The 21,041-nt window shown below is 34.9% G+C and overlaps 1 protein-coding gene and 1 long non-coding RNA gene across 2 annotated transcripts in view; one reads left to right on the top strand and one right to left on the bottom strand.

The window, feature by feature from the left end:
* LRP1B (LDL receptor related protein 1B) overlaps positions 1–21,041 on the top strand; it is a 1,722,250-nt gene that overhangs the window by 1,619,475 nt on the left and 81,734 nt on the right. The window contains exons 78-80 of the mRNA XM_054699700.1: positions 6,657–6,880; positions 7,681–7,787; positions 20,718–20,834. Of these exons, the coding sequence (XP_054555675.1) occupies positions 6,657–6,880; positions 7,681–7,787; positions 20,718–20,834 (448 nt within the window). The remainder of the gene's footprint in view (positions 1–6,656; positions 6,881–7,680; positions 7,788–20,717; positions 20,835–21,041) is intronic.
* LOC129146626 (uncharacterized) overlaps positions 1–21,041 on the bottom strand; it is a 59,686-nt gene that overhangs the window by 15,787 nt on the left and 22,858 nt on the right. The window contains exons 2-4 of the long non-coding RNA XR_008553545.1: positions 14,045–14,201; positions 1,214–1,293; positions 635–719 (exon numbers count right to left, since the gene is read on the bottom strand). This is a non-coding gene — a long non-coding RNA (uncharacterized LOC129146626). The remainder of the gene's footprint in view (positions 1–634; positions 720–1,213; positions 1,294–14,044; positions 14,202–21,041) is intronic.

The following is a 21,041-nucleotide window of genomic DNA, read 5'->3' as shown; positions in this document are numbered from 1 at the left end:
TCACATACACCTCCTCCTTTGCCTGTGTCAAATTTCCATCCCCAGCTGCTCCCCACACCATATCCAAACTAATTTTTCTTTGTTGTTTGTAAACAAATATCTATTCCAATAGCATTGGCTTATAACATTGTCAATTTCAAATGAACAACATTATAATTCACATCATGGTTGCCACCTAAATTCTAATTTCTATCATCATACAGTTGCCCCATTTACTCATTTTATCCAACAACTAAACCCCTTTCTATCTGATAACCTCCAATCTATTCTCTGCATCTAATAGTGTATTTTTGTTTTATTTGTTCATTTATTTCTTTATGGCCCACATAAGAGTAAAATTGTATTTATATTTCTCCTTCTGACTTATTCCATTTAGCATAATTCCCTCCCATCCATGTCACAAATGGCAAGACCTCATCATTTTATAGCTGAATGGTGTTCCATTATGTATATATATTGCATATCTAATCATCATATCTCCCTATTTAATACCTTCTAATGGATTACCATTGAAAAAATCACTGATCTATAAGCATCTTCTGCCATGCCCTTCCATCTTGAACATATACTTATATGAACATATACATATACAACCACAAGTGAGCATTTTGTTCTAGCCATAAATAGACCTTACTTTTTTTCTATGATTGTAATTTCCTTTCACTTCAGTATCTTCCCACATACATGTCTCCCTTAATTATCTTGATGAACAAAATTTCCTTTATGAGAAAGAGAACACTTTCACTATTATTGTTATCATTGAAATTGGTTTTGATCTTGTTTAGGCATTAGATATCTCTCAGCCTACATAACATAATTTCAGGTCTTTCAAAAGGCCTAATTGATCCAACCATTACTGTTTGAAGGAATGACTCACAGGAAGATTGACTATATGGAGAATGTCTGTTGTTTGTCAAAAAATCATTCTACAGGCAGATCTCATTGTTACTCTGATTCTCTCTAGACTTGGAAATTGGATAGTTTATTAAAGGGTCAGTAAAACACTAGGACACAAACTTTAATAAAAAATTATATATAAAACTCAACATCTCATATATTTGCACACACATTCACAATTTGAATTGATTTGATGAATGAGAGACTTTGCTATATAAGAGCCCAGTTTATTACTACATGTTCATATGCATCCACATTCACAAATATAGAACTGCTACTCAGGCTGAATGTTACTGCCCATCCACAGGATGCTTACCTTTTGATTCTGAAGACAAACTACATTTGATTCTCTGACTTCTTTCTCTGTGTTTGTTGTTGTCTGAATCCCCTTTATTACTGAAAGATGATTTATTCAGTTAAAGTCAACTTTTGTCATTTTAAGGCATAGGTTGCAAACCAGCTATATAGGTAAGATAAATGTGAAACCCCTTGGATATAAAGTTGGGAACACAGATGAGAGAGAAAACCTGAACACATATACCATTACATGAGAGAGCAGAAGCTAACTACTATCTGGAATGTTGACGAGCATTTGCTATATTATCTTATGTCTCCTTAATTTTTAAGAAACACCAAAAGTTTGGATTATTTTTCTATTGAGGTAACATTGGTTTATATCGAAGTTTGTATACTGAAAGTGTAGGCTCTCCCCTCTCAGGTGTTGTTACCACATCACACCCACCACCAAGATGCCCATAGTCTACCTGTGGTCCATTGTTCTCCCCTCCCCACCATGCTTGTGCCCCTCTTTATATCTTCATAATTTTAAAGTTGGTATCTAATTAAAAATTCTTTTAAACTTTTTAAATCTATTCCTCAAACTCAATTTTGCAGTTTTTGCATTCAGATGAAGGTGCATTACACCTCAAGTGTCATGTTTACTTAAATTGTAAATATCTGAGGTGCCTTATTTGCTTTATCTCAGATCATTCATATAGGGAAATGATATAAAAGTCCCCCCTCTTTAAAAACCAATACATTTTTTTTTGGTTACCGATTAATGCCTGAAAATCCATAATTAGCATTAAACACATCCTTAAGGCTATAAAATTTAGACATATAGATTGGATAATATATTAAACTGTTGCATAATTTAAAGATGCAGAAGTTAAAGACTTTTATAGGCCATCAAATTCAAAGACTTTGTTGGACATGTTATATAGTTTACAGAGAAAGTGAAGGAAGGTCTTAAGCCAAGTTTCTGACTCCAAATTTAGGGTGCTTTCTAGTTTTTTATGATATATTTTATTACCTCTTACAGTGACTGAAGGTTTTTAAAGCCAGATTTCCTTTTTTTTAGATTTATTTTTTTTTATTTATGCATACAAGAACTGGGGTATAGGCCATAGGTGCAGGGGATGTGAGAGGATTCACCAGAGACAGAGTGTGGAACAGAACAGGCAGATATACTGAAATACACTGCTGAGGGGAACAGCAGGCGAGACAGAAGAGGTCTGTTGCACCATGTGGGTTAGTCCCTGGCCAGGGGTCAAACTCGTGCTGCAGTGGCTGGCAATAGATTGATAGCATGGAGACTTTAACCCCTGAACCACAAGGGAGGCCCCTGGTTTTGCTTTTTATGGAGAGAATGTGGTCATTCATAAGAAATAAGTGTAAAGAGGACTGAACATGCTAAAACATGAGTGATAAGATAGATGCCTCACAATATTGAGTTTTCACTCCAAACACAAGTTTATTCTTGTTTTTTAAAAAAAAAAAATGTCTGAGAATTACATACCTTCATTTCTTTTTACCCAATGAGTATATGTAATTCACATGATCCTAATATATGTAAATACGGTTTTATGATTACTCAGATTGAAATTACCTGTTCGTCAGAATAAGTTGTAGATAGAGGCCTGAAGTTTAATCAATGAATGGGTTTGGGACTCGTATACTTTCTGCTCTAAATATAATTTTTTCTTTGTTCTTTGTATTTCTCTATCATATGTGTTTCTTCATTAAAAGAATACTTATCAAGATATCTTGTAACATTAATAAGTCATAGAATTTATCAGTGTTCAACATTTGCATAGTCATTATTTGACTTATATTTCTTGGTTTATGGAGACTTAATATGATTCATATTTTGTGAACCAAAAATGTAAATAACATTTTTATTTAGTGTCTCTTTCTCTCTCTCTCTCTACCTATCTCTCTCTCTCTCTCTCTCTCTCTCTCTCTCTCTCTCTCACACACACACACACACACACACACACATACACACACACAATTTCCTTAGGGTATTTTGACATCTTTGTTTTAGTTATATTAAGAGATAATTAACTTCAGTCAGTGGACCAAATTTTCTTTGTTGTACACAAATTTGAAAAAAATTCACAAATATGTGATCATTTCAATTTATCCTTGTGTTAACTGTATTTCTTAGGGCATTTTGCTAAAGATAGAAAATTTAATAAAAGGAATACTCTGCCTTCATGGCTAAGTGCTTGAACTCCCCTTTCACAGGTTTTCCTCTTTCCTTGATTTAAAACAAATGTCCCTAGTAAATAATATATTTAGTTTACTGAAGCTGGAATGTTGACAAATACCCTACAATCCACTGCTTTAAAGGACTGGTAGTTTAAATTACTAACCTCTAATTTTGTTACAATCAACCTACCAATTTTTCTGTAAGATTTAAGTGTTTCATTTATCCAACAAATACATCTCTGCAAAAAATATTGCCTAAGACCTCAATACTTTGTGTATTTAAAGAGCTTAATAGGAAAGAAATCATCTGCCTAGAAAAAGCAGTCAAGATGCATCTTCTATTTTGTGCAACAAAATGAGTAATGCCTTTTGCTGTTAGCGTAACCACATGTCTCTGCAGTCTCTTCCATTCCCAGAACCTCTCCTATTTTCCCACTTTTTTTTTTATTTATCTGACTGATTTTAAACCTTTCATAAATTGTTCATTATATCAAAATCCAACAGGAACAAGGTCCACTGTCGATCCAATATCCATTCAACATGAGTTCCTCTTTTAGTGGTAATACTAATGGGTCACAATTCTGGTCAAGCTGTAAGCCATAAAGGGAGATTATTTTCCATCTACGGAACTCATTATAAAAGGCTATTTTCACATATAGTCATAGGTTTCTTGACAGTAAGACCATCCTATTGTGTCATATCGCCCCCCACCCCTTCTTCTTCAGTTCATCTCTCTTCTGTTTCAAGGATCATTGAGCATTTAGTGTATGATGAGTCACTGAGGACAAATACTTGATAATATCTTCACCCTGCTGCTCTTATGTTCCAAGAATCATTTTGTCACTAATGATTCATAACTTCAGGTTGAATTTATTGGGTGTGACCATTCTTTACCACATATTCTAACTACTCTAGTAGGTACTGGGATGACGTTAAGGAATCTGTGATCTAGAGAACCAGGGACTAAATGTATAGATTTAAATGAATTTTTAACTCATCAGTATCTCTTGTCCCGACAAGTAACATTTTACCCTCTTCTAATCCATATTCTTTACTCTAGAAATATGAACTAAATCTGAATTATCCTTCTATAATTCACCATTAGTAGATTCTCCATGAGCCTGCTTACATGAAATGTATTGGTAAATCAAATATCTGAATGTGCTAGGAACATTGAGCCTTGGGTTCATAGTCCAGGTTTAGAAGTACTAGGTGGGGAGATAATCAGATTTTTCTTGAGTTTGAGTGAAATAAAAGGAAAATCCTAAATTCAAAAAAGTGGGACATTGTATAAAATTTGTTAGCAAGAATTCCATTAAGATAAAAAATTATATGTGTATATTTATATCTGATAGAGGGAAATAGTTGTTTTTCTATGTTCATGCTAGATAATCAATATCATATTTTGTGAACCAAAAATTGCACTACTGATATTTAAAAAATATAAAAATATTTTTCAGTATGCTCTAAACAACTTATAATGATTTCCCCATTTATATATATAAATGTATGATTTATATTGATATACATATGCCATTTGTTGATGTATTTAATTTTAAATGCTGCCAAACCAGAAACAAATACACTTATTTAAGTGATACTGGCACTTTTGAAAAAATTATGGTTTGACTAATATAACACATTTTTATATTCTATCCATTTATAAATATTGTTTTATATGGCATTTCTAGTACATACTGTATTGCAGACTGCTTTATGTTTACCTTCATTTAACTATAAGATATCACTGAGTAGATAGGTATCTTTTGGTGAGAGTTGAAAAATGGGGCACTATAAAGTTATATAAATTCAGTTTTAAACCATTAACTACAAATATTGATAATAAAGGTTATTAGAAATTTATATGGGTTCTGTATTTAGTTCAAGGCATGCATATTGTCCTTTCTTGAGATCTCAGTGATCACATAACACCTAGTGTCTCATAATTCCTGTTTCTTGGCCTCTCATCTTCTTTTTTGAAAAGTTCAGTTTATTCTCTTTTTATCTAAGTGTACACCTTGGAAAAATGGGCTCAGTAGTAAGCCACACATTAAAAAAAAAAACCTGTCATCTATTAAAGACACATATTTCCACTGGTTGCGAGGTCCTAATGATGCTATTACACATTGACTACATGTCTAGTTGTAATCACCTTCAAATAATTGTTTCTACACTTGATATAAAACCACTGGGAATTCCTCCTCACTTTTGGTTATGCACAATAAACCTGACCATGTCAAATTAATTACTACACTAGTTCCTGCTCAAAGTGATCAAGTTAATTGAAGGGCACACAGCACACATTATTTTCCTTGCTATATATTCCCAATGAACTCTCTTAATCTTTGTCTCACAACACAATATTAAGCATAAAATCCAAGAGGATGCAATATAAAAAGAGGAAATTTAATTTCCCTCAAAATATGTTTAAAGTCTGTAAGTATGTCTATATGTACTAATATTTCTAAATCTTTAAATCAAATTATATATGATAAGGTTGAAAAATAAATTATTGAAAACACTGTATATTAGTGCAAAATCGGTACATAAACACTTTAAGATTCAACAATTCTATTACTTGTCAAATACCCTGCAGAAATGAGTGTTTGTATCCACCAAAAGACATATATAAGAATATTCATGACTTCAGTTGTAATGCCTAAAACTAAACAAACCAAATAAATATCATCAATAAAATAACAACCAAATTGTGATACACTCATAAACCAATACTACCAAGAATAAATAAATAAATAAATAAATAAATAAATAAATATATGTTAATAACTGGCATGTATAGCAATATGAATGAATTTCACAGGCATGATGTTGAGCAAAAGTAGTCAAAAATAGAAAAATATGATTCTACTTAGATAGCTTTGTTAAAGCTAATCTCTAGCATTAAACATCAGATTTATGGTTATTCTCAGAGTAATACTAACTGAAGAGGTTACAGTTTAAAATTACACAATTTTGGAAATATTCTAGCAACAATTAAGTGTGATAAACTTATCTAGGTGATAGGTAAAGCTCCATTGGGCTGTATGCTTTAGGATTGTACAGTTACTCATCCACGAAAATCAATAATAAAAGAAAGTATGTTATGTATTTTCAAAATAAAAGTAACAATTAACACCTGTCTATGATAGAAGGATTGTTCTATGATCCGAATGTACAGAATATGTATAGAAATGGAAAATCCCACTAATTTGCTTTTAAAAAATACTGATTTGTTTTTTGTTTGTCGGTTTTTGGTTATTTTTTAGTGTCCTGAATTTAAAAGACCCAGAGATATTGCAGTTGACTGGGTTGCTGGGAATGTTTATTGGACCGATCATTCTCGAATGCACTGGTTCAGTTACTATACCACTCACTGGACCAGTCTGAGGTACTCTATTAATGTTGGCCAGCTGAATGGCCCCAACTGCACCAGACTCTTAACAAATCTGGCTGGAGAACCCTATGCTATTGCTGTCAATCCTAAAAGAGGGTAGGTTCATGTCTTGATATTTGTATTTCTTAATGTGAGTGCCTATTTTTGCAGATTATCCCATCTGTGCTCAGCAGTTTTGCTTCCAAAATGAGTGTTCAATATATTATAATGGGTTCACAAAACTAAAAATCACTCTACCTCTGTAAAAACATGCCATTTTTACACCAAATAATGGTACATTTTTTTTTCCTGAGCTGTGCTATGCTTTCAATATGTGTTTATGTATGTATATATTACAAAATGATTACACTGAGTTAATAAATAATATAACCACTATTGTTAATCTTCAGTTGAATGTACAAGATTTTTTAAAAGGCAACTGTTATTTATCTTCTAGAATTATGTGATGAAGTGTCTTCTTCAGTAGAGAATGTTTTCTATTTGAGAAAATGGTGACCTTCTCTATCAAAGAAAAAGCATATTGATGCACCATCTATAATAAAATCAATATTCTATCATAATAAGATAGTTTCAGATGTTAGAAATATATTTATTTGAAATTTTAATGGAATATTCAGAATTAAACTTTGGATATCAAATAATGAACTATATTGTATCCTATTAAACAGTGACTGTCAAGTTTTAGTGCATAGGTATGACTTTTAAATTGTTGATTCTCAGTACCCTCCATCAGAGATTTCCATTCTTTAAGTTTAGAGTGTGTCCAGATATCTGCTTTTTAAGAGTATCTGGAGTGATTCTGACGCATGTATACTGTAGAGACAGTGATTTGGGGGAGAAGAAATGAGTTATAGCAGCAGCATTATCAGGCTAACCCATTTGACATATCTCTTCAGAATGATGTACTGGACTGTTGTTGGGGATCACTCCCACATAGAAGAAGCAGCCATGGATGGAACACTGAGAAGGATTTTAGTACAAAAGAATTTACAGAGACCCACAGGTATGCTGTATTTTTGACATAGTCTAAAATGTGAAGCGTATGCTAACATATTAGCATTGCCATTCTTTCTAGTTCTGCTGGCAATATAATCATTTTTACAAGCAAATAAAATAATTTATAGTATGACATTATAAAAGTCATTAACATTTCCTGTTGTATTTTCCCAACTTGAAAATCAGGTCCTTATCATACTGCCAGTGATGTTATGGAGATGTTATTTGAAAATTGCCTAAGTTATAATGCTATTAGTAGGATTTCACATGCATGAAATTTTGACAGTTTATAGCAATGTCTTAGGATATTTTTACAGCTATCTGCTAATGATGTTCGAATAGATGGCACTATTCCTAGAAGATGAGAAACTGTGGGGACAGAGAGGTGAGAAAATACACAAATCTTTTGTGAAAGACGGGTTTGATGATTCTTGACTTTTCATTCACAGCTCTCTTCAATCCGACTTCAATCTCTCTCTCAAGCATGGCACCCACTCTACAACTATAGACTCTCTCTACTCCCAGGGCTGCTCAGGAACTCAAGTCTTTTTTTCTGCCTCCCTGTTCTGACCCCAATGTCCTTTTCCTCCCAGCTCCCAGAGGTGGAGATAAGCCTTTCCAATTATTGCTTTCCTAGCTAAAGCTTACCTATTTGTAAACTCTAACCTCAGTACTCTTCCTTCATAAAATAATTTTGGACTGCAGGAACCTCAGTGATTTTGTGCCGCTCATCCCCACCCTCTAAAACCCCATCAAAAGACTACATAGTCTTTACACATATGACTTAACAGTTTTGCTTTATACTATCTTTTATGAGTAAAGATTTATTTATATTTGTCACATATATTCATATTAACTTTAGTATACCTTACACCTTTTTCTTCAGCTACCTCAGTTTTTTTCTTTAGGAGGAGAAGTCTTTGAAATTTAGTTCATTAACATAAGTGTGTCTCCATTCAGTTACTTAAAAAATACTCACTGAACCGCCACCTCATGCCAGAAATTGTTTCAGATTTTGTAGAAGAAAGTTCCTACACTTGAAAAGAGGTGTCCAATTTTCAGGAAATTTAGCTTCCTATAAAGGGTAGAATATATATATATATATATATATATATATATATATATATACATACATACATACATACACACACACACACACACACAAGTATGTGTCAGATATATAACATGTGAGAGATATAGAAAAAAAGCATACCATAAGGTATGGACACTACTTACTTGGAAGTACTATTTTCATTATGATTGTCAGAGAATTCATCTCTGAAAAAATATTTGAAAACAGAACTGAATAAAGAGAGATAGGAAGTCATGAGAATATTTGAGAAAAGCACTTCTAAAGAGAACAAAATTTATGTAGAGAACAAAAATTTATGAATTGGAAATAGTATCAAAAATAGCAAGGATATTCATATGCCTGGAAGCAAATGAGCAACTCAGTAGAATGGTAGGTATGAGGGAGGCCAGATGCACACTCTCTGGGATCTGGAACACGCTGATGAGTACAGAGTTTAAGAGGAATCATTGGAGGGTATTGATGAGGAGACTGCTATGATTTGATCACACATTATTTTCACTTTTATAGCCCTAGCAATTCTTTGTTTTTAAAAGAACTTTTTTTTTTTACTTTTAACTAATTTTACATTTATAAAAATGTTGTGAAGTTCATTTTTTCTTTTTTATTTTATGCCATTTTAAAGATTTATTTATTTATGCACACAAGAGCTGGGGTACAGGCCAGAGATACAGGGGGTGAGAGGATTCACCGGAGACAGAGCAGGGAACAGAACAGGCAGACTGATGTAACACACTGCTGAGGGGAGCAGAGGGCGAGACAGGATAGGCTGCCTTGTCATGTGGGTTGCTCCCTGGCCAGCCGGGGATTGAACTCATGTTTCAGAGGCTGTGGATTGCTTCATAGTGCTTAACCCCTTGTGCCACCAGGGAGGCCTAGTTTTTGGTTTTTTATTTTTTATTGCATTGACGTTGGTTTACACTACTATATATATGATTCAGAGATATAGGACCGACCTCCTCAGATGCACACTGCCAGTGCACAGCTACCATTCAGGCATCCATAGTCCTCCACCACAGTCCTTTGGACCCTGTCCTTTCCCTGTATCTGATTAGCCTCAATTTTAAAGTCATACTTCGAGGGCTTGCTTTTATTTTGGTTTTGTCTGAGTCTTTGTTTTGTTTCGCTATATTCCACATATGAATAAAACCATCTGGTATTTGTTTTTCTCCTGACTTACTTCATTTAGCATTATCCCCTTCTGTTCCATCCATGTTGTTAAAAATGGCAAACATTTATCTTTCTTAAAGCTAAATATTCTATTGTGGATATATACCCATCTTCCTAATTGACTCATCTGTCATTGAGCATTTAGGTTCTTTCCATAATTGTCCATAACTATCTAATGTAAATAGAGCTGCAATATTGGAGTGCAAGTTTCCCTTCCAATTAGTGGTCTTGTATTCTTTTGGTGGATATATAGAAGTGGACTTGCTAGATAATATGGTAGATCCATTTCTAATCTTTTGAGAAACCTCCACACTGATTTCCAAAGGGGCTGGGAATCTATCAGTATATTTCCACCAGCAGCATTTTAGAGCTGCTTTTCTTCCACATACTCACCAACATTTGTTGTTTCTGGTCTTTTTGATATGGGTCATTTTCACAGTTGTTGAGTCATATCTCATTGTGCTTTTGATTTTTATTTCCCTGATAAGTGATGATAAGCATTATTTTCAGGCCCATGTTGGTGACCTGTGTGTCCTTTTAAAGAAGTGCCTGTTTAGCCTTTTTTCTCATTGTTTGATACCGGTTATTTATTTTCTTGTTGTTGAATTGTATACGTTCTTTGTAGCTCTTGGATATCAGCCCCTTTTCAGATGTATGATGTGCAAATATTTTACATTCAGTAGGATGTCTTTTAATTTAGTGAGTTTCTTTCACTGTGCAGTAGCCTTTTAGTCTGATGTAGTCCCAATTGTTTATATTCCCTTTTGTTTCTCTGGCTGTTGGAGATGAATCCAAAAACACATCACTGAAGCATATGCCATGGAGTATTTTTCCTGTTTTATGTTTTCAAGTCTTACATCAAAGTCTTTTACTCACTTTGAGTTGATGTTTGTGTATGGTGTTTGTGTATGGTGTTTATGTATGGTGTCTAGTTTCATTCTTTTGCACGTGGCAGTCCAGTTTTTGCAATATGGTTTAACAAGGAGCTTTCATTTCTCCAGTGTATACTTCTGTTGTATATTAACTATCCACATAGGTGTGGGTTTATTTCTGGGCTCTCAATTTTTTTCCTTTGATATTCTTAATCTATGCATTTGTCTTGGGCACTAAGGTTGTCTCCATAACTTACTTTGCAATAGTGCAAAATTAATTTTTTAAATCATCTCTAATGCTAACATGTTATATAATCATTTATATATATATATATATATATATATATAAAACAGTATTTTTATTTTAAAGAATGGCTCAGAAGTAGTTTGTAAAAGTGCTTGGTTGTATAAAAAACTTCCAAGTGGGGCCTCCCCTGGTGGCGCAGGCGATTGAGTGTAGCGCTGTGAAGCTGTCCGCAGCCTCTGCAGCACCAGTTCAATCCCCGCCCACCGCGAGGGACCCACATGGCACAGCAGACCTCTCCTGTCTCACAGGCTGCTTCCCTTCACAGTGTATTTCGTCAGTCTGCCTGTTCTGTTCCCTTCTCTGTCTCTGGTGAATCCTCTCACCCTCCCACGCATCTGGCCTGTACCCCTCATTCTTGTATAAATAAATACATCTTCAAAAAAAAGCAAAAAAAAAAACCAAAAACTGCAAAGTGGTTTTCAAAGTGGCTGTACCATTTTTATATTCATACCAGCAACACATGAGAGTTCTGGTTCCTCTATAGTCTCACTAAATGTTGATATTGTCAGTTTTTTTTTTTTTTCCTTAAAGTCATTAAAAAAAAAAAAAAAAAAAAAACAAACTACCTGCTAGAGGGTGTAGTGCCAGCAAAGCACTTTGCAGGTTCCCTATTGAGTCAGCCAGACGGGTAAAGGAGGAGTCCTGGAATCCTCAGTGGCTTTTTCAGGCGTTCGATGATCTTTTTATACTGTTTGTACTGTGGCAACCAGTCTTGGGGTCAGGGGGCTGACAGGACTCCTAGCCAGGACTCCCCTGGCCAAACTTTTTTTTTTTTTTCAGACTTTCTTGAGAGCCATTCTCTTTTTTTTTTTTTTTTTCATTTGATAATGTTCTACATCATTCTTCTTTTTTGTACCATGTATGCTTTCTCCTCCCAGGTGTAGTCCCCATAAAATTCCCATTATCTCTGGGCTCTCTGGCATTCTCACTGTCTCTTCTCTGGTCTCTACTGCTCTCTGCCCTACAGTTTTTTGCTCCCTCCCATCCTCTGCTGCCATCCTCTGGCCTCTGTGCATGCCACCATTTTATGGTCAGTCTGTTGTTCAGGTGCACGCACTTACACACACCCACACCATGCTCAGACGTCTACCATCAGGCATGCATATAAGGCCCCAGGTGTCAAGTCATAGACGCTAATGGCAGGTGGGCAGAAAAAACCTGGTAACTTCCATTTTCCCTACAGAAGGCATTTAGGAGGGAGTCTGAGACAGAGAATCTTATGCAGTTTATATATCCAGGAGAAACCTCCCTCCCTCTTTTCATTAAAAACATTAGATGTTCACTAAATGGGAAAGGAAAAGCAAAATACTCACAAAGACTGTATCTCAGGTTAAGTCCAATTTTGGTTGACTCTCATGTGCTTTGGCACAGAAATCGTGTGACAGGCACGGAAGTGAGCTTTTAATCTGCCCCACCATTCACTGTTTCCATTTGGGCTCTAACTTCCCAAGCAGAACTGCTGCTGTCAATTGAGCACAGTTCTCTGAAGAAGGAGTCAAAGTGAATCCTTAGCAACTAAAGCAGCAGCTGGGGGTGGCACCCTTACCTAGTAAAGGAAAGTTGAGCTGGCACCAGCATTCCTACAGTAGGTCAAATGAAATGAGCATGAATTGGACACTGTCCTTATGTTAACCATTCTGCTCAGCAATCTGGGTAACTTAATGATAAACATATTAATGCTCATTTCTTTTTTTCATGGGGTTTATATTTGAGAATTAAAAAATAAGTGAGGCATGCAAAGAAATAATTGCAGTTTTGGTAAAATGTGAGTATTTTTATGTATCTATAGGGTAAGTAAATTCATCAGGCTTTTGCACCACCAGCCTCTGTGGCCATCACCTGTGGCCTTGATTGTGCTAATGCAGGAGGCACTTGAGAGGGTGAGCATGGGTGTGTGTTCCTGATAGTGGACATCTGGAATATGGGCGGGGCCATGGGTAAGTGGTCATACCTGAGCCTGGAGGTCATGGCTAGAAAGACAGCTATGGGATGGCTAAGGGAGGGCGGCTATGAGGAGGATGAGAGGCATGACTACAAAAGTGGGGAGAACATGAGAGAACAGCAGAGAGAGCACAAAGAAAGTGTAAACATCCATGGGAGGCTGGGAGGCTCAGTTGCCTGCCTGCCTCCCAACCCTACTGCCTGCCTGCCCCATGCCTGCTGCTTTGCCTGTGTGCCTAGTTTCCTGAGAGCATTAAAGCCTGAAAAATCCACCAAGGGCTCTGGAACTCTACTTTTTCCATCTAGCTGAGTTGACAGAGAACCTGCCCTTGCTCAAGATATTTCAGAGCAAGAGGGATTGTTTCCAATACAAGAAAACTGACATTTGCCACTTGAACAAGTTGTGAAGAGTAGACATTTCAAAGGTAGGCAGAAAATCTATTATGGGGCAGATATTGTGTAGGTGTTTGGAGCCAGTCACATTGGTTTCAATTCCAGAGGGTCACTTGTTAGCTGTGAGATCTGAGAATTGAACTTATTATCTTCAAAAGTTGTGTTTTATCATTAGCAAACCAAATGATAATAAAATTGACTTAAAATTTTACTGTATGTATTGAATATTATAACACTCTGAGCTATAAACCATTGTCTAGCACATGGCTTGTCTGTGGCCGTAGGAGTTATGGTGTACCTGGAAGGGAGCAACGTGGGTAATGCAATATGAGCTGAGAACCAGGAACTTTAAATGCCAAGTTTTATAGATATGATATTTTATAGATATGATATTTTAGTCATATATGCATGAAGTGTTTATTTCTTCAGATAATTGGAGTATTGATTTGTCTGGTGATTATACGATATTCAATTGTGTAAATATACCACACCTTTTTCATATTGAATCTTCTGGTGAGTAGTCCTGCCTCCTGTGCTCTGCACTAGCAGGTGATGACCAGTATCTCACCCGCCTCTGCCAATTACCCTCTGACTGGGTTTCCTGGACACTGATGAGTTTCAGGCTCCATTGTGTTTTCAAAAGCAAACCTTTAAGAGAAAAGTTTAAGTTAGCTCCCCTCCCCCTTCCCCCCACACAAATACTCTAAAGGTCTGAAAGTAATTTAGCCATCTGGGCTTTGTTTCAGGGTCAGACATCCATAGGACAGGTCAAAATGGTAGTTGGTATGAGACTGTATACCTCATTTCCCATTTATAGCTCTGAATATGAGTTTTCTTCTCAATAACTCGATTCTGAAAACTTCATTTACAGGAGTAGACTCGCAGAAACCATTGATGCTCTCATTTCACGAATACATTTATTCTGTGTCTTGTATATGCTAGGCACAATGCATGACATTGGGAATGTAGGAGTGATCAGATTTACAAATCTCTGTCCTCCTAAGGTTTACTTTGTAGTGGGATACAAGGACTGAGCTAGGGCAGTAAAAATGTAACATTTAAGAAGTAAATTATAAAGTCATGTGGTGTTTGTGAAATGGAAAAAAGAGTGCAAGTGGAGCAGGAAGAAGGATCAGGACTGGGGGAGGGTTGATTGCAGTATAACATTGTCATCAGAGTAGAACTTTTGAGAAGGTGACACTTGAGCACAAGCTGTTTGATGCTCTCAGTCACAGGTACATGTTGCAGCTGTGGATACAAATCAAGCTAAGTCAATCAGATGGAGATAACCCAGAGATGATTGAAAATCTTTATGCGGGAGGTCTTCAAAGCAGAACAGGAAAACTATTTTGGGGAATTAGCAACAGAAAACTAATAAAGTCACTGGAGACACTAGGATGGAAAAGGGAGGGGGAAATAAAGAAGCATCATAAGATAGAATTGTGTAGGATACTTATATTTAGAAGAGTCAAGGTCACAAGTGAAGACTACAAACGTTTCTGAGCAATAGGAGCAAAGCAACAGAATTCAATGTCAAAAGAGATGACTAAAGAATTTCCATTCGATTGGGTATAGCACAGTGCTTTACACAGAAGAAACATGAAGCCATACACAGACAATAAGTCTAACATTGATATAGATTTGAGTTAAAATTGAGCAACCTGCATAAATCTTTGGGCATCATTTTCATGTTCGTAAATGTAAATGATAATATTATCTTACAGAGAATTTATAGCAATAAATTTAGATCTGATGTTAAAATCAATATAAATTGATTAATATAATTCCTTGATTATTTGAGACTGAAAATAATGATGAAATTATAAATAATGTACCATGTGTCATAATACTGTAGCATATGTATCCTACATAGTATCTGCCATATTCCCAAACACTAATAATTATTCCTATCCACATTTTAAAATATCATTTATTGTATTTTATTAATTTTATTCAGTTTCATATCATACATTGATTATAATTCTGTGAAATAAAAAAGTCCACAAGTCACATGTAAAACAACTATTGTTTACTCCATGTCTACTTGTTAAATAAGTGACTTTCTCAATATTGGAAATGCTGGTTTTTTACTGTTATGCAGGATTTCATTCCATTATACAGAAACTTCTATAATATCTTTACAGTGATTAATAACTCTTGAGTATTGTCATGACAGATGTTATTTATATACAAATGATTCAAATCTGAGGAGATCTTGGGGCCTCCCTGGTGGTGCAGGCATTAAAGGCAGCACTGTCAAGCTATCACCAGCCACTGCAGTACAAGTTCGATTCCCTGCTGGCCAGGGAAGTAACTCACATGGCACAGCAAATCTCTCCAGCCTTGCCTGCTGCTATCCTCAGCAGTGTATTTCAGTAGATCTGCCTGTTCCGCTCCCCACTCTCTGTGGTAAACCGTCTCACTCCCGCACCTTTGGCCTGTACCCCAGTTCTTGTGTGAATAAATAAATAAATCTTTTTAAAAAATCTGAGGAGATCTTCAGGAAATAATAGACAACATAGATTTCATATTAGTATATTACTAGAAAGTAATAATGAAAATTTGACTGTCAGTGCTCTACATCTACACACACAGATAGAGCCTTTGTACCTTCCATGAAAGTACATTCTTCATTTATATCTTCCCAGAATCACCATATACTTGTTTGCTACTATTTTCCCTTTTGTTGGAGTATCTTTTATAAATAGATAATTTATAATTGTCATTGATAAATGTCAGGACTCAAGGTTATTATATTGAAGTCAGTAAATGTAATAATGCCTCTGTTTCCCTCCAAGAGTAATATCTTATTCTTTACATTTTGCAGTTATAGGAATTGCTCTCTTTCCTTATGTATGCGTGCATGGATGTATGCACTGAGGTGCAGTACATTTGGTTACACTCTGTACTTGAATAAGCTCTAGGTATCAGCATGAAGAGCAACAAAAATAAATGTGAACTTGCCACTGCCCCTTTAGGTAACCCCTGTGCATCTAGGATTAGAATTGTACTATGCAATTGAATAATTAGCCTATGACTTAGCCCTTTATTTGCTCACCCCCAACCCTGTCATTCCATACTTTCCAAAAATGAAGATGAGAATATCTTAGTTACCTGGACTTTTTTTAAGGATTTTATTTATTCATTTTTGCATAGAGAATTGGGGTGTAGGCCAGAGGTGTGGAGGGGGGTTGAAAGGATTCACTGCAGACAGAGAGGGGAACAGAACAGGCAGATCTACTGAAATACTGCTGAGGGGAGCAGCAGGCAAAACAGGAGAGGTCTGCTGCGCCATGAAGTTTTGCTTTGTTCTCTGGCCAGGGATTGAAGTCAGGCTGCCATGGTGGGCCATCTTGGTAGTAGCGCCATGAGGGGACCCCCACATGAACTTTTATAGCATTATTTCCATACACGGTACTCCCCCATCTACTGCTTTAATATTATAGTATTTCATTGACGCTAATGTAGTCTGTGTGACTGAAAAAACCATTATCAACCTGAAATAAAACTACCAAAGTCATTCTTGTTATATCCCCTGTAGACTATCATATTGCCTATAATTAATATATGCTTAAGAATAAGAATTAAAAATGAATATGTTAATTTAAATATGAATGCCCATAGATTTTAATACTCTAATACACTTTAGTTTTATATATTTTAACAAATGGCACATTTTTTTAAAATTAGGTACTGTTTTAAACATAAGAAGATTAATCTTTTGATTCAGTCACTCCTGTGGCAATTAAATAGCAAGGTACACAAAACCAAAAACAAGATCTAGCAGTGTAGGGAGCAAGGGAGATGTCCTGTCTTAATGAATGCTATGTCACTTCCAGTTCTCCCTCCAATACTCGGATATCTAGGATTACATGAGTTTGATGTAATACCACATTATTTGATATATAGGGGGCTATTTATTTTGACTTTCGTTCCCCTCAAATAAAAATGTGGCCATTTCTGAGAGTATATAGTACATACAGGCACAGTACCAGTCATGATTGTTCAATTAGAATATTCTTTGTCCTTGGCCAACAAGGTCTCTAAATAAAAAGAATGAGAAAACCTCGGGATTATTTTGTAATTCCTAAGCATATTTCTTTCACTAACACTGATATATATATATATATATATATATATATATATATATATATATATATATTTATGGAAAAATAACTTCAATGTGTACTTTGCAATCTAAGTAAGCATCCTATCTTTAAAAATACTTTAACAGTTTTTGAAAATAAATTTGATTTATTGGTAAATCTCTTCAGTTTTTTGGACCCCTCTTATCACCTCTTAAATCAAGAAGATAGTAGTGTATACTTTCTGGTTATTACTACCTTACAAATCTTCACTTTCCTTTAACACAGAATGTATAAATTCTTTTATGCTATTTCTGAAAACACAGTAATTTTAATTTATCATTCTCTCCAAGTCTTCTCCCTTAAATATTCCACTGGCACTATGGTCATTTCTCATTAGATTTTACTTCTTTCATTTTCTTTATATTCCTTTTAAAGACTGTAGTGGAAATAGAGGAACTAGTGAGAAGATCTTGGAAAATTTTAGAGTTCAACAAAAGTGCAATTCACAAACCCCAAAATGCAATTGTAGTCTTGATGTCATGGGAGATGCTAACAAAATAACTACATATGATTAGTCATTTACATACATTATTGCACATTCCTCAAAGTTAGTGAGCCTGCGTCTTTATCTTTTATAAGCCTTCTAAATTGTGATTGCATTATGCTGGATTAGAACAGATATCACATTTTATTATAAATTTTCCATACTTATACTGACCACGTCCAGATAATAATCATTCAAGGTGGAGAGAAAAATGGCTGTGTTGGGCATTTATTTGTTGCCCATTTTATTATTGGCTCTTTGTTAAAGACAAAAAAGAGTTGTGATATTTTAAAAATGGAAGTGAACCTGTTTTTTCATATAAGCAAGACTCATCTTTGTACCAGGAAAAGTTCTTTGATTACTTTATTAACTCCTTTAACTTAAAAGACTGTCTCTTTTATTCAAGGATTTAAAGAAAAATCAAAATAATTTGTGGATTTGGGGGACTATAAATCCCATTCATCTAAAATATTTGTATATATTTTTTATCTAGATATAATTTCATCCAAAAGCACAATATGTGACCAGAGCTGATAAAAATGGGGGTATGTCTTCCACGGGCCTAGACTAATAATTTAATAGATGACACCTATGAGAACTCTACTACTGCTGAATCTGGAGAAATTATTCTGATAATTCAGTTGAATTATATATCCACTGCTTTCTTTTGTTATACCATTAGCACATTGAATATTTTAAGATGTAAAGACCATTTTTATTGGGGCAGCTATATTTTTTTTTTAAATCTAATTCTTCAGTGTCTTGCATAGATTGACTAGAAAGACCAGTATTTCCCTTGTTTCTCAAGCAACCTTTTTAAAATAAAATGGTGGCAGCAGGAAACAAACATTTTATGGCTCATGTTACCCATAATTATACGTTCTTGAAGAAGCAAAAAACATAATCTCCCAACATAACTCCAAATAGCAGAGTAATAATCCAGCAAAAACTAGTGAAACACAGGTAACTAGTGAAACACAGGTAACCGCTGCGTTGCGAAGCTGCCGGCAGCCTTTGCAGAGCCGGTTTGATCCCTGGCCACTGGTGAGGGTCCCACATGGAGCTGCAGACCTCTCCTGTTGCGCCCGCTGCTCCTTGAAGCAGTGTGCTTCGTCAGTCTGCCTGCTCTACTCTCCCCTCTGGCTCTGGCGAATTCTCTCACCCTCCCGCGCTTCTCACTGTACCCAGTGCCTGTATAAATAAATAAAAAAATCTTAAAAAAAAACAAAAACAAAACACAGGTAACATGTTTTAATTGTTAAGTCATTTCTCAGAGGCTTATTGAGTGTAATAGATCTCTATAATTTAGATTATGTGTCAGTTACATCTACATACTTTATTGAAGAATTATTCCCAGATGAATATCACCCTGATTTTTTTGTTTATTCTGATGAAGTCTTGGACCATCTACATAGGAATACAGTTTACACAAATTCATTAATACCTTTCATTTAGTTGTCTTACTACTGAAATATTCCTCAGTTGTTTATTGAATCATCTGAATGGGAAAACTCTTTTAACATTTGACTTCCAAAGGAATTTTAAACGCAGTGTTCTTTCAAAGTATGTAAAATGTTATATATAAAGACAAGTTATGTCACTAATATAAAATATCTACTATAGTGAAAATTTATTATAGAATTCATGTGTTATAGATCTTATACTTCTATACTGAAGGAAGTTTACTTAAGATAGTCTATGTGTTATAATTTTTGCAAGAACTTCAGTCACATTCAGTACTTTTGTTTTTGTTTAATTATTTTTTATGTATAAAAAAATAAAAATATTGAATAAATAGAAAAAATAATTTTTACCACATCAGTTAAGTCATTGTTTTTTACTCACAGATACTCATGGTAAAAGTGAAAACAAGTTATTTCAAAGCAAATTATTTATTAGAGTGAAAAAATTAGAGTGAAAAATTCCAGCACAACTAAAACCTTAACTAAGGAATTTGGTGTTCTTTCTTCCCTACTATACACATAAATCTTTAGTCATTTTAATATTCAGCATGTACACAGGAGTCTAAGAACACTGTAGGTTAGCTCCAAGCAGGTGAAAATATCATGATTAAGTCCATGAATTTTTTATATTCTGAGAAATGCATCTTCACAAACAGTCAGAATGTAACTACTTGAATTTAAATAATGGTTGAATAGGTGGTTTAAATGACGGTAGCTCTGTATATATGTACATAAAGATTTAAATGACGTATCATGGAAAGGTCTTTCAGATAATAGCCAAAATTAAGAAACCAATAAGTGTAAAAAGGAGGGGTCTTTAGGGCAGCTTTTCTTCTGTGAAGAAATTTGCTATAGATTATTCTATAAATCCTATGCCTCCTATACGCACGTATTTCAAATAAGGATTGGGTTCTGTCATGTTTTCTGTCTTCTAAAATACCATGGTATCAACTGGATAACTTCAGTGTCTTGAAGAAGAAGACAATAATTATAATTATGTATTAGGAACCAAAAACATAGTTTTAATAACCTAATTTATTCCCACTATCTGTGTATGTGGATTTTGCAGGTCTGGCTGTGGATCATTTTAGTGAACGGATATATTGGGCTGACCTTGAACTCTCAGTTATTGGCAGTGTTCTGTATGATGGTTCTGATTCAGTAGTCTCTGTCAGCAGCAAACAAGGTTTGTGAAGTACTTATGTTTTTGTTTAATTATTAGAAAGAATATTGAATAATGTTATGAAAATATAAGTGTGAAAGCATGGCATTCTGGATTTCCTTAAAATTCTTTTCAACTTGTAGCTCTTACTATTGACTATAAGTTTTCTTCCTGCCAGTGAGGACAGTTCAGAACTTCTTACTCAGACAAGCATGTTACACTGCTGCCTAG

Source organism: Talpa occidentalis, unplaced genomic scaffold (genome assembly GCF_014898055.3).
Source record: "Talpa occidentalis isolate TD23 unplaced genomic scaffold, MPIMG_talOcc4v2.1 talOcc4.3, whole genome shotgun sequence".
NCBI classification, from domain to species: Eukaryota; Metazoa; Chordata; class Mammalia; order Eulipotyphla; family Talpidae; genus Talpa; species Talpa occidentalis.
This window is presented reverse-complemented; position numbering and strand designations above follow the sequence as displayed.